General features: G+C 39.7%; 1 protein-coding gene across 2 annotated transcripts in view; it reads left to right on the forward strand.

Annotated features, from left to right (window-relative positions):
* SLIT3 (slit guidance ligand 3) overlaps positions 1–24,650 on the forward strand; it is a 585,281-nt gene that overhangs the window by 501,712 nt on the left and 58,919 nt on the right. For both annotated transcript variants that reach the window (XM_048487936.1, XM_048487937.1), the window contains 2 exons: positions 1,314–1,411; positions 14,099–14,238. In XM_048487936.1, coding sequence (XP_048343893.1) covers positions 1,314–1,411; positions 14,099–14,238 — 238 coding nt within the window. The remainder of the gene's footprint in view (positions 1–1,313; positions 1,412–14,098; positions 14,239–24,650) is intronic.

The following is a 24,650-nucleotide window of genomic DNA, read 5'->3' on the forward strand; positions in this document are numbered from 1 at the left end:
TGTGGATTTAGATTACTTTAAATGGTGGGAAACAGAAGCAATTAAAACTGTTCACATAGTGAGAGTGCCATTGTTTCACTGCTTCTTATGTTCTCATTTATCATGAACTTGAATTTCTGAAGAAAATAATTGGCAGTTGTCTATTAAAAGCCCAAAAACTTCAAGAGATTCTTATCAGATCAGATGAGCAGTAGGAACCAGATGCCATCAAGAATCTTATAAGTAGATTATGGTAGTATCTCATCAGCATATGGAAATCAGAGGTTTACTGCCAGGGAGCTTCCATTTTCATCTAGTATCTGCTGCTGTACATAATGTCCATGAATTTTACAGCCACCTAAATTAGCTGTGAAGAACACATCTCATGGAGTGGAATAGTTTAAGGCAGTTATTTTTACACTGTGGGTCAGGATCTAAAGTGACTTGTGATTCTCTCGCAGTTGGATCACAAGGTCAGGAAGAAGGAGAGAGGAACAGGGTGAACTGATCATCATAGTGTTATTTAAAAGCATTACAATATTCACTCGTTTGCCTAATCATTCAAAACCTTTTTTTTTTCATTGTCCCAGCATTAGAAGCTGACATTACCAGTGCACGTTCCACTGTGATCCTAAGGTCTTTTTTCTGGTTAATTATTGCCAAATAAATTCCAGTAGCTTTATATGGCATTGAATTTTGCATGGGTGTAAGGAATCAGTTGGAGACTTACAACCGAAAAGTATCTGCTTTTAATTTGTTTATATTCAAAAATAAATTACATTATGTAAAACTGTTTTATGGCAGAGAAAACAGTACCAGTTAAGATATATTGAACTCATATGTTTTATCTTTCTTTGAGTGTAAGCACTATAAAAAACAGGAAACATCTAAAGAGGCAGAAAGTGGACGCTTCAGCTAATGCTGATATGGAATACCAATATGTATTGTGCTTGCGATCCTTTCCCGTCTATTTGGGATCTAAAATGGTCATCAACATTATAATACTGTGTACTGTTTTTATTTTTTTATTTGATATTTATTTATTCATTTCATATCTTTTGATGTTGGTGTCTTTGAGACATTTTTGGTGTGAGCATTAATTGGCAGAAGCAACTTACCAGATTACTTGGTTGATATAATTCTGAAGGTCTTCAGACTTGCCAGTGGGTAAACTAGGACTGCAATCCTAAGAATGCTTTTTGGGGAGCAAGGCTATTGAATAAAATGGGGCTTGCTTCTGATTAGGTCTGCTGAGGAATGCTCCCTACAATATGCATGTTTGTATAAGAGAGATAGCAAAATACTAACCAGTTTTCATTGACATTTCTTGGTAGGGTCGAGATTGTAGCACCCCCATTAATGCCTGCATTCAGAATCCATGCCAGAATGGAGGGACGTGCCATCTCACAGATACAAATAAAGAAGGATTCAGGTAACTGAAAGCAAATTGCATTAAAATCATGTTAATATCTTTTTCTGCTGTTCCTGTCATACAAAAATGTCATATAACTGCAAATCCTGCTGCCATTAAATTAGGGAACAATCCAAAAAAAGTTAAGCCTTTCTAACCTTGATTTCAGTACAAAAGTTAAGTCACAGGTAAATCTTTCCCATTCAAATCATTGAAACATTAAACTGTTTAACATTGGCTGTATCATGGCATTATTTGTTTGTTTGTTTGTTTATTAATTATCCTGCACCTTTCCTGGCTGAGTCAAGCTCAGAATTGCTTACAAAGTCCCCAAAGTTTTTCCTTTTTATTAGTCTGGATGCTGTATAGCAGTTTAAAGAGGAAGCCTTAACTTTGCTGGATAGTGTTGGTTCACAGATAGATGACAATAGGAAGATTCAAAGAAAAATTGAGTGGGCAAAAAATGGAATGGGAAAGAGAGAGAAAATTAATGGGGAGAGGGAAAAAAAGAGGCCAGCTAACATGGAAGCCATCACAGCTTTCAGCTATTGGCCTAGTGCAGGGGTCTGCAACCCGTGGCTCTGGAGCCGCATGTGGCTCTTTCGTCCTTGTACTGCAGCTCCTTGTGGCTTGGGTCCTCTCAACCTCCTTCGGAGAGTCACCCTAAGGGTTAATAGGAAAGAGTCCCTGTTCCTAGAGAGGCACAGTCCGAGACAGCTATCCCAAGCCACTTCTGGCTTTCCTGTACCAGCTGCCTGGTTGGCTGATAACTGTGATGTAACACTTCATGGATTTCATAACACACTATAATTGTTTATACGAAGCGTAAAGGTAAAAAAACAATATATACAGTGTTATCTTCATTTTAAATGTCAAAAAGTATTCACGGCTCCAAGTGTTTTCTTTTCCGTGGAAAACGGGTCCAAATGGCTCTTTGGGCGTTAAAGGTTGCTGACCCCTGGCCTAGTGGAACATTTCCTGCAGAACTGAACTAGGTCCTGCAGGGACTGTTTAACTTATCCAATAAAAATAATAAATAATGAAATATTTTTGATCAGTTTTACCTAACAAGGTGCCTAAACATTTCTTCCTTCTTATTAGTCTGGGTGTTGCATGGTAGTTTAAAGAGGAAGCCATAACTTTGCCGGATAGTGTTGGTTCAGCAGGAGATGACCGAAGATTCAAAGAAGAATGGGAAAGAGAAAAGGAAAATAAAGGGGAGAGGGAGAAGGGAGGGCTGATGGTATGGAAGTCATCACAACCCTCAATTATAGGCCTAGTGGAACATTTCTGTCTTACAAGTCCTGCAGAACTGAACCTACAGGGCCTGGGTCTCATTGAATAGAGAGTTACACCAGGCCAAAGCCAGGACTGAAAAAACCCAGCCCTGGTTGAGAGCAGCCAGACAGTTTTGGGTCCAGGGGCTACCAGGAGGTTGTTTTTATTTGAGTGTAACTGTATCAATATTGGCAGTGCAAGTCAGGGTGGAGTGACAAGATTTTATCCAAAAAATAACTCAGCAATGCCTCACTGAAATACCAAATTTTAAGGATTTCTCAAGTCCCCTGGAAGAGACGTAACCAGTTTATCTTAAATAATTATCCTGGGCGAGAGAGCTTTGGGTGTTCAGCAATCTTTGGAGTATTGCCCTTTTAAGAAAGTCATAGAGACAGGCTGTCCAACTGGCAGCTTCCCTGAAGCCGAGCCTCAGAGCCTGCAAGGAAAGGAAAGGGTAAGTGAGTGAGGGAACGAGGCACTGTGTGAGTAAGCACTGCAGCGCTTACTCGCAAGTAAACAGTGCTCCGCAGGGGGGCACCCGGAGGTTTTTTGTCTCCGGCCGCCATTTGGACACCGTACACCACTGCAAGCATTGGATGCACTACCAATGAACTTAATTTGGTGTCTACAGTAGTTTGAAAGAGAAATAAGGAAAGGGCTAGAGAAAGGTGGGGAGGGGGGAGGAACATGAACAGCAAAATGAGATAAAATTTATTATGTTTTTGCATATGGGCAATAAACCAACTGGAGGGGGTTGCTATTTTGAGCAGAAAAATTACCACAGTGACAAAAGGAAGGATTAAAGAACTTGTCTCCTTGTACCCCTCCTTTGCAAACTACAGTTCTGGTCAAAGTAGCATGCTCCCATGACTTCTTTTCTGTTAAAAGGTGGGGAATGTTGCAAGATTATGACAGAATTTTTAAATGAAACATCTAGTACAATCCTGAGAATAAACGGGAAAAATTTTATACTCACATGCTGGATATTTTTATAGTCAACATGCAGCTCCTGCTGGCATCCAGAGGAACTGCGTTCCATTATCACTGCATCAAGATGAAGTGTGTTATCACATGTGAGATGTTTTGTATCTGAAAATGTTATAAGGAGAAGACCCTGTGGAGTTTTCTGTTGTTTGACTTGTGAAAGAAATTATATCTTTTATACATTTACCTCCCCCCTTTAGAGAAACATATTAACACACAATCTCAGCTGCCAAACTTGTCAAATCTTTGTTCTTGTAAAAGGAAATTTAATCCAAAGCATTCCTCCATATGAAATGCTGAGTGACTTAACTCCAAGGCTCTTGCAGTCACAGAAAAGAAAAATTATCTTTTAAGTAATGGTAAGGTGGTGACATAAGCCAGGAAATTCACCCTGTTATGCCTGAAACTCCATCCTCACACCCTTCCTTCCCCTGCCGTGCCTAGGTAGCGAAAGGGGCCCAAGCAGCAGGTGATTCTGCTTCTCATATTGACTGTGCTAATACACTGCCACAACTGTGTCATCAAGAGGAATGGAATCTGACAGTATTTTTAATCACAATTTCTTTTGAGCTCTTAATTGTTAACAATTTAGCATAAGGCTGCTTTTCTGTTTGAGGCATTTGACTTTCCTGTTTTGGTAATGGAGAAAAAGGTCACCTAACCTTTCATGATTTTTGATATAACAATTAGGGCTAAGGGTTAAGAATTATACTTCAGTGGCAATACCTCTAATATTGTTTTGGTTCCATTTTAATACTGTTTTGTTACTTTATTTTTAAACAATTATAGTTTTAGAATTTATTTTTATGTTCAGTAATTCAGACCATTTCTAAATCTTGTGAGATAGGTGAGTGAAATGTAAATAAGATGAATTACGGTCAGATTTCCAGATCAAATCTGGTTGCACTCTTTTGTATCAAAGACAGAAATACCATGTTTCCCTGAAAATAAAACATGGTCTTATACTAATTTTTGCTGTACAAAAGATGCGTTAGGGCTTATTTTCAGGGGATGTCTTATTTTTTGTGCCCCAGGGGCGTAGGGAGGGGAAAATGGCAACAGGACCTTTCTGCCATGCCCCTCCCTCCCATGAGGCCACATGCCCTGCCAGGCCGGGCATGAGTGCCTCAGATACCTCAGGCTATACACAGGCCTGCTGGCTCTGTGCATTAAAAAAGGTCGTCTTTTAGCAGGCATGGTCCTGCCTTTGTGCTATCTTTTAAGTTATGGTGAGCATTTTTTAAATTATGATTTTTAACTGTAATGTAGGTTTAACATGTTGTTGCTGCCCTGAGCCCTTCTGGGATGGGCAGGATATAAAAATAAAAATGAATTTAATTTTTTTAACAGCATACCCATGAGCCTTTGCTAAATATGGAAATTAATAATTTATGGGTATGCTCATGGGTATGCTATTAAAAAAATTAATTCATTTTTATTTGCAAAGTTATATATTAAAAGCCCCAACCTGGGGGACTCAGAAGAGCTTGAGGGAGCAGCATGGCCTTGCACTGGCATATTTGTCCTTCTCAGAGCACTTACCCTGGCAGAGGAGGCAGTCCACCAGTGACCGACTGCCCTTCAGCCCCTTCAGACAAAACCCAGAAGTCCAGGCAGGGCTGCACTGGGATCCTGATTGGATACCAGTGTGTGGGTGGAAGGCAGGCCGTGGCATTCCTGGGGGCAGATCTGACATTAGTCACCTCCCATCCAGGGTTTAGGGCCGGAAGCATGACACTTGGCCCTTAGAGGACTTTCTGGTGGGGGGGTTGCAGTTTTTGTTCCCCATGCTGCCAAAAGCCCTTTTGGAGGTAGCGGGGCATCACTGCAGCGGTGCTGTGTCCCACCACCAAGGACTTTGGATGCTGCTGCTCATTAGTTCTTTAATGGATCTGGAGTTATTCTGAAACTTTCATCTATTAAATCCAATCATTACATTGCTCTACTGTTTCAGGAAGGAACTGATTAATGATTTCTAGATTTGAATTTAGTAATATTGAAGTGTAGTGCTCTGATTTAGGTATCAGATCCATTAAGGAACTGACTTAGAAATTTAGAAATCTTCATGATATCTTAAAAATCTGAGTAAACTATCTGAGGAAGAGACTTTGCTTTGACACAGGAAGATTATGGACTCCTTTTTATGTTTGATATATTTGTACACATATGCATAAACATGAAAAAATGTATTCTGTTTTTGTACATATTTTTAACATTCTCACATAAAAGATGGTTTGATAGACAGACAGATCCCTTGACCTGGATAGCACAAACTTACTACTGTACAAATATATATAAACCAATCAAGATATATCTATGTATTCCATTTGGTCTAAATATATTTGTGCAGTAGTAAGTTTTTGCATGCTGGGTTTTGCATGACAAAAGTAACTGGTATAACTATAACTTTATTAGCATCCTCTCTCTATTAATAGTCACTGTCTTTGCTGAGAAAGATTGGCAAAGGAATGCTGTTTTCCCAAATTGTTGCTGAAATCATATTGAGCATCTTCAGGTTAAAGTTAAGCACTTTTAAAAGTCCTATTGATTTCACTGGGAAAGGTTTAAGCATGTGTTTAACTAATCTACAGAAATAGAGTCAAAAGGACTTAACTTTAGTGAGTACATTTCCATTGTGATGAAACATATATAGGCCCTATGCTAATTGTAAATATTATTTCTGTATCTGAAGCATAACAGTCTGCAGTACTTTTCCTTTTCCTTCCGACAATACAAATCTTACTTAAGAACATTTTTAAAAACCTTCAGCTGATAGATTTTGGAGAGTTAATGTTCCGTAGTTGATGGATGAGTTCACTGTTTATGGACTATTGAGTCTGTCCAGTTGATATGCAGGTGTGCATAGTTTTTTTTAGCCAGAAGACCTTCAAACATTTCTGAGGAAAAAAATCAATTTCGAACACAGCAGCTGATTTGTATACTACAGTACATCTGGTCAGTTCATATCATTCAAATACAAAATCAATTGATCATAGCATGCAAATATAAATTACTAGTTTCAATTCAGCCAGGCATTTCAAATTCTATTTTAAAAAGTATAGCATTTAGCTCTATGCTAATCTTATTTGCGATGGTAGGGTCAGATACATGCTTTTAGTGAAAAGGCAAAAAGTGCTCTTAAAAATTTAGACCTAATTTATATGGTGAGTAGTGACATGGCAACTGTTTAAATACAACCAGAATTCTAAACTGCAGCTAAATTTTAATAGTAGTACTATCGCGCTCGAGAGTAGGATTGATGAGACTATTGAAATGCTACCTAGAATATTTTACGTATAATGTCCTGCAGTTAAATTTTGATAAATCCAAAATAATGGTTTTTACCCACAAGTGGTAAGTGAGCAGATGGGAACTGAATGGTAACCAATTTGAGCAGGTCAAACGGTTTAAATATCTAGGCCTAAATTACCATCACCAGGTCTCTTGATCAACCCTCAGATCTCAGGCCATTACAGCACCTAACATTAATGCTAATGCCATTCTGCGGTTTTCTATAGTAAGGGCAAGGGATATGTTCCTGCTGTATTGAAGTTATTCAATGTTAAGATCTGCCAGCAACTCCCATATGGAATCCCCATATGGACTGAGGCCTGGAACCGAGACGTTAAAAGAGTACAATCGTACTTTCTTTATAAAATCTTTGGTTTTCCTCACTCCATTCCTTATGCAGCGCTTTGCCTGGAATCGGGCCAGAATTTGTTGGTAACTAAGGCTTGATCTCTGGTGATCAAATTTTGAGTTTGGACTTGTTTTAATCAAGATGCCAAGTGCTTTTCCTACCTGGCACTAGCTGGCATTCATGCCACCAAATGGTGGAATTGTATTGAAAAAAAACCTAAATTCCTTGGGGATGTCGCTTGATGAATTGGCTATGTTATCAAAACAAGAAATTTATCTTGCCATCAAAAAAAGGCTTTACCAAGAAGAATTCCTCTTCTTGTTGAAGGAAGCTGTCAAGTTTTGTTCTCCTCTCTATTTGGGAATTTCCCTTACCAACTTAATGCTTGCTAGCTATCGCCACGTTTTAATCGAGGCCAGATGGCACAGAGCCTTGACCCTGGCCAGATGTAATATCTTACCCTCTGCTTTTAGACAGGGGAGGGGCTTGGGAATTCCCCATCATGAAAGAACGTGTTCCTGCGGAACTGGGTGTGAAGAGTAGGTTCTTCATGTTCTATTGTATTGCCCCCTTTACTACGGGCCTAGGAGCAAATATTTAGAACACTAACTGATGGGTCTTGAAGAGCATGCTGATAACCAAATAATTGTATTCCTTTTGAATGGTGATTGTAAGGAGATTCTGGAGCCAGTAGCAAAATTTTTATGTTTTGTCATTGACAAATGTGCATAAAGGGGTTTATTGTATCATGCTGTTGTGTTGTTATGCCAATAAAGGTTAATTGAATTGAATTGTGAGCTAAATGCTAATGTAGAATCCTGGCTTGCATGGAGTAAACAAATGCCAAAGTATAAAGACATCTGTGTTCAGACATCACAGCCTGGGATCACATGGGAGCTATTCAAGTGGGGAGCTGTGTGGGACTACTTCCTTCATAATCTGACTAATTGCAATCACACCAACAGTCCTGAAAAATTTGACAGGTAGGCCTTATTGTGGCATAAGTCTCTGTACATATTGATGGACTGAAGCTTTGCATATATAATCCCTTTTTACTACAGTAACTTTCCACTGTTCAAGATATGTATTTAAATATATCCACCCACTCATCTAGTGCAGATTCTATGTTCAAGTACTTTCAAACTCCTTTGAAAGTTCCCAAGTGCTCAGATTTGCAGAATAATGACAGTAAGTGAAAATGTGGCACCAACTATCAATAATAAATCTCCCCCCAAATCCCTAAACTTAGCTGCTAAAGCTTTATAGAATATGTAATTTCTGCAGGTGAGAAGCGGGAGGATTTTTTCTTTCTTAGTAATCACTTGGTTTATTTAGTTTACATCCTTTTATGCATGTACTGCTTGCTGTGTGGCTAAGAAATAGTTGATTCACAGTGTTTTCTTTAGAGTGTGTTTTTGCTTTTGTGCACTGTCTTTTTTTGTTTAATCTGTTGCAGGCTTTTTATTTTTAGTATCTGCAAAAGCTGTAGCTTTTGCTTGTCTGTGTGCAGGGGTGTGACTTTTGACTTTTGACGAGGCAAAAGGGGTATTCCTTTTTTTCTTTTGGTGCAAAATGTCTAACCCAGCTACGCAAAACTTAACTCTTCGCAGCATGGTGTGAACGCATGCATACTAACATTCCCTATTCATTGTCTTCCAGTATCTATTTTACATGGTCCTCTCCCCCTTACCCCTAAGTATCCTGATCTGCCATTTTGCCTGTCTTTTTTGTTGTGACAGACTGAGACACGCAGATCTTCCCAGGCTTTATAAGCTAGTGAGCTTAGCAAGCTCAAATAAGTCAATGCACTGAATCATGGGTCTACTTCCAAGGAGATGGGGTTACTTAAAACAGCTTTGAATCCTCCCTTTTTTTAAAAAAAAAAGTACACAGAAACCACTGAAAATAAATCAAAGCCTCCAGTAGTTAGTTAGTTAGTTAGTTAGTTAGTTAGTTAGTTAGTTAGTTTGTTTGTTTGTTTGTTTGTTTGTTTGTTTGTTTGTGCAGCCTTTGGGCCAGCCAATAATTTAAAATCAGAATATATATAAATACATATCATTCCATTTGTACAAAAATCGAACATATAAAATCTTATAAAAGATCTATTCATTAATAACATTAAAAACCATTGACTTCAGATGTTATTAAAATCGTCATCACTTCATGCAGCTCTGTGTCTTAATAATAACCTACACTTGTTATATACCAGTATACAAAATTTGACTACCTTCTGTGATGTAGAGGGAACATGATCTTCTAATAGCAATCTTACAAAGTTTGTGTCTGAATTATCTATAATTGAGCATGCATGACAGGTTAGCAGTGGTTGGATTACAAGTTCCCTTTCGCCTTTATGTAACTTGCAGTGTAATAAGATGTGTGACATTGAGTCCACTTCCCCTGAGCCACACACACAGGTTCTCCTTTGCCATGGAATATTTTGAAATCTTCCCATCAGCTGATGGGAAGGCGTCAAAGCGAGCTCTTGAAAAGGCCCATCTGCTTCTTGCCTAAGTTATGTCAGATAGATAAGATGCAGCTGAGATACCTATCCATTACTTTAATGGTCTATATAAAGCGGGTAACAGGGGGAAATCTATTTGTATCTCAATGTCATTAAGGTGTTGACAAATCATGGCCATTGCTCCACAGTTATCTAGCTCCAAAAGTTGCATAGGATCGAGACCAAAGCCTTCAGCAGTCTTTTACCCTTACCTTCCTAACTTGCAGCAAAATTCATTTGTTAGTTGATTGGGAAGATTTCTTGTGCCCCAAGCCCCTCATTCATTTTGGACCAGCAGTCAAAACAGATATTCTGCCTAAATGCAGCAAACAAAGCCATTCAGCTCAGTTACTCTTGAGCAACCCAAGGCTTGCAAAAGGATAGCTAACGTGCCTCTAGGTATAAAATCATAGGGCTCCTCCCCCCGCACACAAAAAAAGTGTCAAGCAGGGGCGAATCTAGGCAAACTGGAGCCCAGGGACAAAATCTGAGTTTGGTGCCCCCCCACCCCCACCCCAGGTATGGACGACCACCCTCCCCCACAACGACCAAACAATGATTTTTTGCACCAGCTCACAAAACACCTCCCACCACCAGCAAAACATACATGGCTCTCTCCCCACCAATTCTCTTTCCTAATTGTGTCCTCACACCAACCCTATGAGGTAGGTTGTTAGCCTCAGAAAGAGCTCCAAGCCAGTGCAAGTGGGAATTAACTTTTAAGCATGTAAATCTCTCACAAGTCACCCCCATCTGAAGGTTTACCAAGCAAACATCAGCATCATCTTCAGTTCTGCTGCTGCTGGGCTCCCTGCTCAGCTGGCCTTTTCCTGTGCCTGCCGGGGCTGGCTGCCGGGGAGAAGGCTTCTGAGTATTGCCACACTTAATTTAAAGCGAATAAGGCATGCTGGGTTAGAGGGAGGGGAGACGGAGCTCCCCAGTCCTGCTCCTGGGAGCCCAGTGGGACTTCTCCCCCGCCCCCTGGACACTCCAGGCCACCGTACAGAGTGGGCGGGGCTACAATAGGCACTGGGAGCAGTTGGCTGCTTCAGTGCCTGCTTTCTAGGGCTTGCTCAATCCCTCGCTGTGTAGGAGGATGTTTTGGTGCCCCCCACGTGACCTCAATCGATGCGCCCGGGGATAAGGGGTACCCCATGTCCCTAGGCAGGAACGCCAGTGGTGTCAAGTGTCCCAAAATGGAGGTGGCATGGAAATTAAAGGGGGAGGGAGGTGGGCAGTCAAGTGGGGGAAAGGACTGTTGTGTAGGCAGAAGGGAAGTGAGAGAAGAAACCCATGGCAAATGTTTACGCATCAGGATTGCCTTCGCTTTTCCTGCGAAGGGAAAAAAGTGACATTTTGAGAGCATTCACAAAAATTCTGTAACTAGCAGAAGTGGCAGTGTTGTCAGTGCTGAAGAGGGGTAAATGAATGCATTCAAAAAAATAAAAGCCCAATGGGAATATATGCTGAAAACTAAGACAACACATGGCCTACATGTACAGTCTCTAATTCCTAGTGCTATGGTGGCGAACCTATGGCACTCCAGATGTTCATGGACTTCAATTCATAGCCAATTGGCCATGCTGGCAGGGGCTGATGGGAATTGTAGTCCATGAACATCTGGAGTGCCCATTGGTTCGCCACCACTGTCCTAGTGCCTGTTCCTCTGACAACAGAGGAAGAAATGAATTAAATATTTACTGTAAATTCGATTTTTGGTTTCTGGTTACACATTCTGTTTAACTTCAATATTTAATTCCTTCATATAAAATTAAACTTCTGTTATCTCTTCAGTTAGCCAGAATCACTAGCATTTCTGACTAATTTACTAGGTATTACATTACCCAAGACCAGCACTCTCATTGTGCAACTGACTGTCAAAGGAAAGCTGTTTTCAGGGTGCCCCTTGCAATCCACTGAAAAAATATATAAAAATTGAGAAATCTTAGTATCCAACATGCACTCGAACACAGATTATAATAATTGAATATTATATACGTTAGTAAATGTGATATGTATGGCTTCACGTAGCCATATGTTTACAGCTACTGCTAGGGCCCTTGTACAGACACCAATGTTAATTGTTTGTCAGACTGTGACTCACAGAAAGAAAATAAAAGCCACCAGAACTGTGATCTTGTTCTTTCTTTTACTTTTAAATTGAAAGAGTGAATCTTTTCTTCCAAACTGAGATCTTGTGTGCCAAGTTGCAGCCTACAGCAAATTTTTATGGCTGAGTTATAAACCCCTGCAAAATGGGGTTTTGTAATGGAAATGAGACACATGATGAATGGGTCACTTTATTTAATTAGCATTCTTTTATCCTCCCCCTCCCCTTCCTTCTTGACTACAGAAGATGCTGTACCAGCTCTTCTTCTCTTCTCTTATCTGCCTCTTATGATCCTGTGTATCTCCACAGGGTCAGAAAGAGGACATTTTTTATTGGTACTAATGAGGGGAAAGACAGGCAAAGAAAATATTTCACTCTGATTTAGTGCACTTTAAGTAGAATTGATTCAAGCAGTTTGTTTTCCCTCATCCTTTCTAAAGATTTACCACCATCTCTTCTAACTCTTTTGACCTGTGTGTAGTCATAGGAGGATGAGGAATGTCAGAGCTCTTCTGCACTAGCAATCCAAAATAGTTCTTATGTATTTTTTATTATTAGTTTAATGCCACCATTAGCAGTTCTAGCACAGCTTCACAAGTATTGAAGTTAGTATGGTCATACTACACTGCTTTGTGCCTCCTTGTTGTACACCCTTAAAAATTAAGTTGAGGTAACATGTTCATTTTGCTGAGGAGCATTGTCCGTCCCTTGCTACTGATAACTGCAAAGGTATCAAACCCATTTTACTCAGCAGTTGTATCTTTTTATTATATTATTTGCTTTAGCATTTACTCACATATTTTAAGTGTGTGGGGTTTTCTTTTTTTAAAGCAAGAGTAGACTTTTGGTGTAGCACAAAAAACTCCTGCACATACCCACTCACTTCCATAGCATTCTCCTCAAATCAGTTATTTTATTAGTGCAATTATTTGTGCATGTACTCACATATGCACACTTTGCATACAGCTATTCGTCCCCCTAGAAAGTTTTGGGCTGATGTTTTCACAAAGGAATAGCAGGGATTGGGACAAGAAAGTATTAGAATCTGTAACACAATATCAAGTTCTGCTAACATCAAAATCCAAATCACCTTCAAGCAATTTAATGAAAACATTATTAGAGAGAAGACAGTGTGGTAGAAGTGGTTTGAACACATATTTGTTGAATTATCAGACATTTGTTTTCACTACAGAAGACTGTAGGGATGCCAGTATTGGGATTTAGGGATTATCCCAAATTATATATTGTGCAGACTACACATAACGGTTTTCCTGGAGGAAATGGATGCTTTGAATGTGGATTCTATGGCATTGTTCCCCATTAAGGTCCCTGTCCTCCCCAGACTCCATCCCCAAATCTCAAGGTGTTCTCCAATCAGGAGCTGGCAAATTCCCCCCCCCCACACACACACACACAGCTGGGGGGGAGGGGGAACCTGGCAAACCGGGGAGACCTGGAAGTCCTTGAAGACAGGTATTCATTTCTACAGTGTTTTTGCTGCGGGACGACTGAAGGAATATTCAGGCATGTAATCCAGTGAATGCACACATATACATTCATACCTGTTGTCAGAATTTTATTCTATATAATGTCCTTCCCAAGGCAAATCAGAAAAAATAGCCATGGAGAAAAGTTGATAAATTGCCTGAATTGACAGGAATGAATGGCAAAGCTTTTTGAGGCAGATGAACCTTTTACATATGTCACGCTTCTATCTGGCTTTTGGATTGAGAAAGAAATTCTTCAATTTTCATGTGAACTATATATAAATACTACAAAACCTCTAGACCTGTTTTTTCTTGTTCATTAAGTGGCAATCCCATGGAAATATACGTTGTCATTAATAGTGCTTTCTTAGTGAAATTCCATACCATTTTCTTACACCATTGAGCTTAGAAGATCCTGGTTTTCCATTTTGAGCAAAAACTGAATCCACACAGTGCTGAAAGGCTTTCACTTCTGTCAGTCATGAAGCACCTCTTCTATCTTCTTAGGTAGGGCTGTCTTCAAACTACTTAAACATCAAGGGAAAAAGACAAGCACTCAACAACCATTTATGCATATAACCATCCAAACACTTTGATCTCTACAGGTCAACACTTGTATATATTTGGTGTGTAGTTCCTGCTGCCAGTTTGTTTCAGTATGAAATGCAAATTAATCTTCCTTTCTTCTTTAATCCTTTGTTAAAAGTTGTTCTTGCCCAATCGGATTTGAAGGGGAAAAATGTGAAATTAATCCAGATGACTGTGAAGATAATGATTGTGAGAACAACTCAACTTGTGTAGATGGGACCAACAACTATGCCTGTCTTTGTCTTCCCAACTTTACAGGTAAGCAAAAACCACTGCTTGAGATATATCATAAGGGTTGTGGGAAATGCAACTGGGGATGTTTAGGCATATCAACTAACAACTTGAAAAAGTAGGTGGAGTCGGAGGAAGCCCCTTTTGTGGTTTTTCAAAAATATGAAAAAATCTTTGTCACGGGCAAAGGGTGGGAGTGGAGACACCTTGAAATCCTACAATCTGAATGCATGAACAGAGCCAGTCCTGTCCTTTTTGGACAAAGAAGTTTGAATAAACACATTTTGTAGTGCTAGAGCTCTCCAAACATCCTTTTCTCCCTATTGATCTGCTATGGTTGTTCTCCTTCTCCTTTTCTGTTATGTAAGCAGCTTGATTATGATACAGAACTAGGGGAAAGAATATTAAAGAAAATTTGAGCAGAGATAAAAAGTTGGAGTGATTTTTTTAATGGATGGGAATGGGCTTTGTTGTAGCTGTCTAGAATACTAGGACCCGACGGGTTCCCCCCAGAGTTATTTAAGAACTTTGTTGACTGGTGGTCCCCGGTACTAGCAGCTCTTTTTACATCCGTTAATCAAACAGCTCTTGTACCATCAGATTGGACCCATGCGATTATAATTCCTGTCTTCAAAAAGGGAGATTTTTTGCTCCCTTCCAATTACCGTCCGATTAGTTTATTGTCCATCACTGGCAAGGTATATGCAAAATATTTGCACAATAAACTCTCTTCATGGATTACAGAAAACAAAATCATTGGCCCAGAACAAATAGGATTTCAACATGGGAAATCTACTTTAGATCATTGTTTGATCCTTAGGACTCTCGTCACAAAATACACCAGCGGAAGCAAATCATCCCTGTTTGTGGCCTTTTTGGACTTAAAGGGGGCATTTGACTCTGTCTCCAGAAATCTACTGTGGAGAAAACTTGTTAATCTAGGAATTGACAGAAGGCTACTTACACTAGTAATGGCCTTACATCATGACACTACCTGTCAAGTCAAATGCTCTCCTGATGGTATACTTAGTCCTTATATATACCAATTAACAGGGGTGTCAAACAGGGGTGTGTTTTGGCCCCAACCCTATTTAATCTTTTTTTAAGTGATCTGGCTTCCTTTTTGATGGAGGATTCCTCGCACTGCCCTGCTTTGAATCATATGAACATACCTTTACTTTTGTATGCTGATGACGCTATATTACTCTCCCGTACAAAAGCTGGCTTGAAATGCTTACTGGCACGCTGTGTTGAATATTGTAGTCATAATAACCTGACGCTTAATTTTGCAAAGTCAAAAAATAATGGTTTTTGCTTGTTCTTGGAGACCATTTAGTTGGCCAATAAATAATGAACAGCTTGAACAGGTCAAACATTTTAAATACCTGGGTCTCCACTTTAATTATAACTCCTCTTGGGTTACCCAAAGGAAATTGGCCATTGAATCAAGCAAACTTAGTTGCAAGGCCATTAGCCGCTATTTTCGCACCAAAGGTCATGAATTTGTACCTGCAGCCATTAAGGCATTTAATGCTAAAATCACCATGCAATTACTATACGGAATCCCACTGTGGATACAAGCATGGAGCTGCGATATGGAAAGAGTTCAGTCATGCTTTCTCTATAGTATACTCGGCTTACCTCACTCAGTCCCATATGCTGCGGTCTGTTTGGAGGTGGGCCAACATCTACTCCATACAAGAGCATGGTGCATGACCTTCCAATTCTGGATACCACTGTGCTTTAACAACTGTCACAAAAGTTTTACCTATCAGGCTCTTTCTTTCATAGCCAAAACTAAGTGGTGGTCCTTTGTTGAGGCGAAAATCCATGAAATGGGTCTATCCTTGGATGCATTGGCTTTAATGAATGCCAATGAGCTAAAGCTGACTATCAAAAAGAGATTGTATGATCTTGAGTATAGTCACCTGATGCAGCAGGCTAATAAACGCTGCTCTCCCTTGCACTTGGGTATACCATTAAAACCCTATACCATGGCCAAGTATTTCCATTTGGTCTTAGAACCCAAACTGCGACGAGCCCTGACCCTTGCCAGGTGCAATATTCTCCCTTCAGCTACCACTCAGGGCAGAATACAGAAAGTGCCTTTTAATGAAAGATTTTGTCCCTGCAGTTCAGCTTACGAAGAATCAATCCAACACGTGATATTACACTGCCCGCTACACAGTTTAACCAGGAATAAATATCTAAACCCGTGGTTAAAACCCCCCATTGATAATATTAATCTATCAATTGTGGTAACGATGTTGGATTGTGGTTCTGTCATCAGCAAACGGTTATAACTGTACTGGAGATTGTATCATTACACTGAGGTCGCCATTTTTCTGGTATATTGCTGCTGTTTTAATTATGCCATTAAAGGTTTATATATATATATATACAAGGAAGAAGTGGTAGGTTCAAGCTTCAGCCTTTTCACTGGTCCAGAATAGTCTCTACCTCATTCTTTTTGTGTGTATAGCGATAGGCAGCAGTTGATGATGTAAAAGTGTTCTGTGGATGAGCATTGTAGAGTATAGATGAGCATTATAGATGAGCACTTTTTTACACTACATCAGATAATTGTTTGGATGTTGTGGTTTTTCTGGGATCTGGTGGAAGTAAGGATGTGGAGTATATATACCTGTGAAGCACCCAGGGTGGGAGAAAGAACCATTTGCATTTGTTAAAGTGTAAAAGGTACAGTTTTGCAAATGTAATTTGCATGTGTTGTGTGGAATTCCCCCATTTTAGCATTTGTATGTAACACTGAAGTTGCATAATCAGTTAGTAAGGGAATTTGCGTATCAGTTTGCCTGTGCATTTAGATACTCATTTACATTTTATTGCTTCCTGCAGAGAGACAACCTGAGTCTGGATGGTGTTCATTAACCATTGTCTTGATTCTAGTGTTTTTAAGTACTGACAGCCACTCTGGACCACTCTGACAGCCACTATGTTAGACTACACAGAGAAGCCATTGAAATCCACAAGCTCATGGACAATTTCAACAGAAAGGAAGAAACTATGAAAATGAACAAAATTTGGATTACACTTGCAAAACTGCATCTTTAACACTTTTAACAAATGTAAATGGTTCTTTCTTCCATTCTGGGCGTTTCACACCTCCACCAGATCCTCTGAAGATGCCAGCCATAGATTCAGGCAAAATGTCAGGAGAAAATACTACTGGAACACGGCCACACAACCCAGAAAACCCACAACATCCTTGTGATTCCGGACGTGAAAGTCTTTGACAATACATAAGCAATTGTTAAGTAATAGTACTAATAAAATAAATTTCAGAAGTTGGAGCAAGCTTGGGAAGGGGTCCAAATGAAAAAAATATTGAGAATCACAAGCCTAACTATAGATGTTCTTTGGGGCATTCTGTAGTGATCATTTGTGTATGGAGTAGGGAGCAAAGAAACACTGAGGCTAGGGCTGCTAACCTCCAAGTGGCACCAGGAGATCTCCTGCTATTCCAGTTGATTTCCATACAACCAAGATCAGTTACCCAGGCCTAGAGGAAGTGGCTGCTGTATGGCATTATACCCTACTGAGGTCCTTCCCAAACCCCACCAGAGCTGGCAACTCTAACTGAGACCTTATTAACTGTTTGCTCATTGCTGTGCGTATCTTTATTGTAAATCAAGCACTGCTGTTAAAACTGCAATTAAATGAAATGTTAGATCAGTTAAACAAATATGTGACTTTTCACCCTGGCTATCATCCCAGGCAGAGTTAACCATGATTAGGCTCACTGGTAACAGTAACTGGTAATGAATGGGTGGCGAAAGTCAGGGATTCTGGCTACAGTGTTTGCGGCATGAAAGCCTGGGTGGAAGCCTATAGTTGGTTCCACCCCTGAGAATGCTCTGAAGTGCCCTTGCTGCACAGACAGGGCTGGTGGCCATGCAGGAGCACTGATGTCAACTCCAGCTACTCATTTTGCTATTCCAGAGAGCTGCAGCATCTGGACATTCTGCCCTTCCGTCGTGTTTAGTGTCCTGGGGAGGGTAAATCTGCTGACACAGATTTGTGTCGCATCCAGAGAGTGGTTCACCTCCCCCTTTGGATGGGGTTGTAGAATACATAGCTGAATATATACCTTGTCCAGAGTTTTATCACCTTAGCTCTCACATTTGACCCGAGAAACTATACATTTTAAGAGTCTTGTTCCAATTCAAAGAGTGCCTTGAAAGCAAATTTTGAAGGCTTGTTTTCCTTATTATCCAGTGTAAGCTTTAGATCTTTCCTCCTTCTTCATCTCCCAATTGTCCAAGGTTTTATGAGTTGAAAGTATATTAGCCCAAGGATCTTAGAATACAATCTCCCAAGACATAGGATATTTGTTGCATTCTGGGGCCCCTAAATATAACTCCCTACACTCACTATTCAGTGGTAAGGGGGAAAAAAGCTATATACTTTTAAACCATGAACACTTGAACTGGTCTTGTTACTCTCTGAGCTACAGACACTTAGTGAAAGGCTCCTTGTAAGCTGGAGTGTATTACATATCATGGGATTTAATAAGTATCAGGTTTGAGGCAACTTGGTAAGTAAATCTAAAATTTCCCAAACTCTTAAAATATTATTTGGGGCCCATTTGGGATGTGTGTGTAAATGGTTGACTGGGAAAGAACTTAAACTTGAATGAAAACTAATTAGTTTTTTTAACCATCTTTCTGCTGGAAACTTTTACAAGACTTGAATTCAGCAGAATTCAGCTATTGGTACTTGATGTACTGAATCTAAGTATCCTATTAATTTTTAATCTGTACTTTTGTTTTCCATATGTTTAATGGGTTGGAATGGCTCAGGCAAAGAAACCTGCTTTCCTATAGCATGGCTAAAGGTGTTTTCCAGCAACAAATTTAAGGTGTAATAGAGCCAGATCCATTGCAAGCTCACTGAAAATATTTTTGAAAGATACCCTAACTTGGATTTCACTGACTTTCAATTAGTCATTTCTGACTTCAAAATAGATCGTATCTAAAACTCTGGGCACAAGAAGTCAAGTTGTCAGGGAGTTTTGAAATCATATTTCACTTAAGTACAACTCACTTGTAAAGATTTTGAAACTGTTTTACCTGCTAGAATGTTTGTCTTAATTATCTCAAGGACATGGTTCACAAACAACTAGTATTTAGATATGAATCACAAATAATTTACTTTGTACTCCAAGAAAATCTCTTTTGATGTTGGTGGGAAAATATAATTTTTTCCTGCTTTGTGCCCAGTGCACAGATTAGAGCTACTCCTTTCACTTATCTTAAAAATATCAGAGCTGAGCCTGACAAGTCTCCCTCAGAAAAGAAGAGGGACACTTGGCAGCTAATTGCCCCACAGTTTCTAGGCCAGCAGGGACCCAGAACTCAGATAGACCACACATCACAAACATTGGACTAGAAAGCCCATGGGCTCATGAATGGAAACTGGATTTGGAGGCCACAAAGGAGTCTGTCAGAGAAACCCAACCTTCTCTAGGAATTCCACAGGTAGCACCAGTCCCTGGAGAACAGAAACAACCTGGATAGGGGCTCCTGAAGCAGAATGCCCATATGGATTCTCAGGACATCTCCTCTGCCCACAAGGCTTGTGACAATCAGGATCCTTCGTGAGGTTTTGCAGGATGCTGGACTCAGTCCATCTGTATGTATCTGCAGGATTCTGGCCCTAGGGACAGCTGTACTCTGTCACCTTCAGTCCTTCCTGGGTGATTGTGGGATCAACAGCTCCATTAGAGTTTGCTGTTGCCTACCTTGATTGCTGCCAACTTGGACTCCTGGTTGGTTTAACTCAGGTCTGCTGGTGCTCAAAGAGTCCTGACCTTCTTGAAATTATGCTCAGACATGGGAACTATACTGCATCAAAACTGCATATTGGATAAATTTGTACATAGTCAAGACAGAAAGCATTTTTTCTCCAACATCTGGTCTGCAACTGGATAGAAATAAATCAAGTAGCGGTTCTACTTTATTTAACAGACAAGTTGTATAATTTAATGGCCAGTAATACCTTAACTGATGCCAGGCAGGATGAAGGACTTGTATTCCAGTTCGTAAGGAACGGAGTAATCATCACATAAGTATGACTGGTATCTTGCATCCAAATGGATCACAAGAGACCAGAATGGACTGGCAGTTAGTAGGTTTCTGCTTGAGTATATAGTAGTTGGTAGACAGATGATAAAAATGACAGTAAAATCTCATTGATATTTAGCCTTGCTCGCCTTTTATCCCAGGTTCCCAAATATAGAACAAATAAAAATGGCAAGAGTCTTTGACATTAAACATCTCTTGCTACTTAAACTTGTAATCAATATAAAATGATATTTTATTTTATTTTCTGCTTTCTGTGTGATCCTGTTTGATAACTTCAATAATTTGTAAACCTACCATCTTTTAAGGGTTTCTATTTTCTCATACAGGCATTTGGAAAATTACTGCCACTATTTTGGGAAGATGTTGAGATAAAAAATATTATGCTGGCCTGATCAACTAACAGTTTCATATCTTGCTTTAGTAAAGTTGTCATAAGAACATAAGAACTAGCCTGCTGGATCAGACCAGAGTCCATCTAGTCCAGCACTCTGCTACTCGCAGTGGCCTACCAAATGCCTTTGGGAGCTCACATGCAGGATGTGAAAGCAATGGCCTTTTGCTGCTGCTGCTCCTGAGCACCTGGTCTGCTAAGGCATTTGCAGTCTGAGATCAAGGAGGATCAAGATTGGTAGCCATAGATCAGTGGTGGCGAACCTTTGGCACTCCAGATGTTATGGACTACAATTCCCATCAGCCCCTGCCAGGGGCTGCTGGCAGGGGCTGATGGGAATTGTAGTCCATAACATCTGGAGTGCCAAAGGTTTGCCACCACAGCCATAGATCGACTTCTCCTCCATAAATCTGTCCAAGCCCCTTTTTAAAGCTATCCAGGTTAGTGGCCATCACCACCTCCTGTGGCAGCATATTCCAAACACCAATCACACGTTGCGTGAAGAAATGTTTCCTTTTATTAGTCCTAATTCTTCCCCCCAGCATTTTCAATGAATGCCCCCTGGTTCTAGTATTGTGAGATGTCCTGACATTCATTACAATTATGTTGTCTTAATTTTGTTTCTCAATATATTCTATACAATTCAATGAAAAAGATACACCGTCCAAAGTCCAAAAGGGGAGGGGCGGTATAAATATCTAAGTAAATAAATAAATAAAACTAGAACTTGCTTTTCCTTAAGATATGTCTATTTTTTTAAAAGACAAATACGTAGAGGATAGCTCTATCAATGGCTATTATTGCATGACATATAAATAAATATGTCCAAGGGAATTTGAACATCATCTTTTGGGAGCATTCTCTCAAACTAACCAATCTCACAGGGTTATTGTGAGGATAGAATGGAGGCAAGGAGAACCTTTGGGGATTAAGCAGTGGGGAAAGACAGGGAATAAAGTAAATAAATGCAATAAAATAAAAATACAGCGTTGGAGGGCAGTTGTCTACATGTCCTGTGGTGGGCTTTTCAGAAGCATCCATATCAAGTTCTCTTTAAACATTCTTAGCTGCTATTCCTGCTGCACTATTAAAGGTGAAGATCTGCAGCGCAAACTAACAGCCCTAAATATTGCCAGTCACTGGTGTCAAAGATTCTAGTAAAAATGGTTACAATTGTACTTCTTTGTGTTAATGCACATTCAGCAAGTGGCAAATATCAGCAAATGTTAGACCACTACATTTGTCCTGGTTTCCCTGACCCTAGTTTTCTATTTGATTATCTTTGGTCTTTCCCCCCCCCAATCTTGAGGTTCCGCAGAAGTTGCTCTTGCATAAAGCAGAGCATATTTTCCATGTCTTCTTAACTCATTTTGATAAATATTACCAATAAATGTTTAAAAAAAGCCCTAATTAATACTGCAGACAGTAAAAGTATACAACACATGATATTCAGCTGTATTTAAACCAGTGGGCTGTTAAGATCAAAGCAAGGTTTGTACGGATTCCACACTCAGGTTTTTCTCCATTTTAGCAACTCTACCTTATACCATTTTCCCCTACAAGACAGCATCCTACTGTTTAAATTCTAAATGGGCCATTTTTTTTCCTGGCATGGCCTTGCTGGAATGATGAGAAGAAGGGAAAATATGCCTTTTATTTGAATTAAAACACCTTCTTAGCATTTTCACAGTGAACTGTCTTGGTGTTCTTCTTGATGCTAACAAAATTGAGATTTTAAAAAATTATTCTGGGCGGGGGAGTTAGGGACCCAAGTCCTTTACATTGTTACTGTACTATGGCAGGGCAAGTGGCAAGTGTCTTTCTCCGCTCTCTCAATTCACATTTGGAAAGTATTAAGTACTGTCTTCCATTTCTCCAATGGAAGAGGGCCAATAATTTTTTCAAGATAGATGACCACAAGGGGACGCCAAGAACCTTCCAGCAAGTAGCATTACCAAACGACTCAAGTGTTATTATTTTGGAGCAGCACTATATAAGTATGCAGGGATTATTGTGAAATGCATTTGGTGTGGAAAGTAAACCTCTGGTAACAAAGATTTGTCTCATATGGAATCTCTTCTGCAAGTATGAATTGAATAATTGCTCTTGCAATGTGACCACCATGGAAAAAAAAACCCTTTGTGGAATCAGCAGTAGATTTTTTAAAAATGAGATTTGATCACCCAATGAATATACCTTTCATTAATCAAGAAATGATATTGTATCAGATTGTAGAGATTAGAATACTGAATGAAACTTGAAATGAAAAGTATACAGTTTGATATGGCAATTCCATTGTCATAAACTGCCAAATAATTAAATAAGGTCAACAGGAGATTGTTTTGATGCTCTCTGTTGTGTTTGTTGCTCTGGTTTTGAAGTCATGGGAGATCATGCGAGTCAGTATGAAATACGTCCTCAGTTAAACTTCATGATTGCAGGCCTAAAACAGCATTTGTTGTTCTCCCTAGTATTTATAAGAACAGAGAAAATAATGTAGACTTCTTTGCTTGATAGACATTGTCAGTTCTGTAAATTTGATGTATCCTCCAGTTTTTTAATATATTTGCACGACAGTTCCTGTAAGGAAATAAAATTCAGTGTATGTAGGTAAGGCTGAAGCCAAATGTGAACTTGTGAACTGAGTTGTTAAATCCCTAAAAAAAATGGGCAGGAAAGATGACTTAAGTTTTAACAAGGGCAGATGGAAAGAGATACTGTAGTCTTCCTTGTTCACAGTAACCTTTTCGATCCTCTCTTGCTAGCTGCTTATCTTCTGGTAGGCCTCCAAAAGGCCAAGATTTTAAAAAACAGCTCAGGAAAAGCAATGGGGGGGGGGGTAGCCAAAAATGGTGGGGTCTGTCCCTTTTTAGGATGGGGAATTAGTGAAGATAGACCTTGCTTGCAAGAAGCGGTAACCACAGACCTTTGTCACCAGAGTTTATGGAGTTTGTTCATCAGAAATCCACAGGCGTCAGAAAATAAAGTTTAACAATTTTTATTGGAAAATAACATAATAAACTTACATATACTTAATGGTAAAACACAAGTACACAGAGAATTTCAAGAGTCCAAAGATGTAGAAAGAAGTGAGGGGATAGGTCTGGAATAGAGCAGGTTGTTCCAGGAATGGCTACAGCTCTGAGATATGGACAATATTACAGCTCTGAGATATGGACAATATTATGTAAAGAGACTTGTTTAATAAAAGTAACATGGAAGTTTTTTACTGAAAATGAAAACAGAAACAGGGTTAAAGAGAACATGATTAAATGGGTCCAAGACTTAAAGTAATTGGTTTAGAAAAGTGGGAAAAGATATAAACAAAAAGGTTAAAATTAAGTTACTATACAATTCTGAAAGGAAATGTTGGTATTTATATCCGATTAAATTAGCTAAAATGTATTCAAATGTTTTGGAAGTTTGTTGGAGAATCTGGGGAAATTTTGGGGATGCCTACTGTCAGGGGTGCAATTGTTAAGCTAGCAGCACCAAACGTTTAGGGTATCTTTAGGAAACTCTCCTGATGATAACACCCAGATTTGGTGAAGTTTGGTTCAGGGGGTCCAAAGTTATGGACCCTCAAAGGTGTAGTCCCCATCTCCTATTAGCTCCCATTGGAAACAATGGGGGATGGGGCGCCCCTTTTGGGAGTTCATAACTTTGGATCCCCTGAACCAAACCTCACCAAATCTGGTTGGTGTCATCAGGAGAGTCTCCTGAAAAATCCCTGAAACGTTGGTTCTGCTAGCCTAAAAACTGCGTCCTCTGCAGGCCAAAAACTGAAAAAATACAAAAAATACAGAAATGAACTTGAAATTTTTGCGCCCCCCATGTGACCAAATGGGGGGCGCCCTAGGCAAATACGCCTCTGGTTTCCTAACAACAGGCCCCTCTGTCTCCCCACAGGTCGGTCTGGCAACAGTGGGAAGGGTGCAAGT

This window comes from Sphaerodactylus townsendi, linkage group LG03, assembly GCF_021028975.2.
Source record: "Sphaerodactylus townsendi isolate TG3544 linkage group LG03, MPM_Stown_v2.3, whole genome shotgun sequence".
NCBI lineage: Eukaryota > Metazoa > Chordata > Lepidosauria > Squamata > Sphaerodactylidae > Sphaerodactylus > Sphaerodactylus townsendi.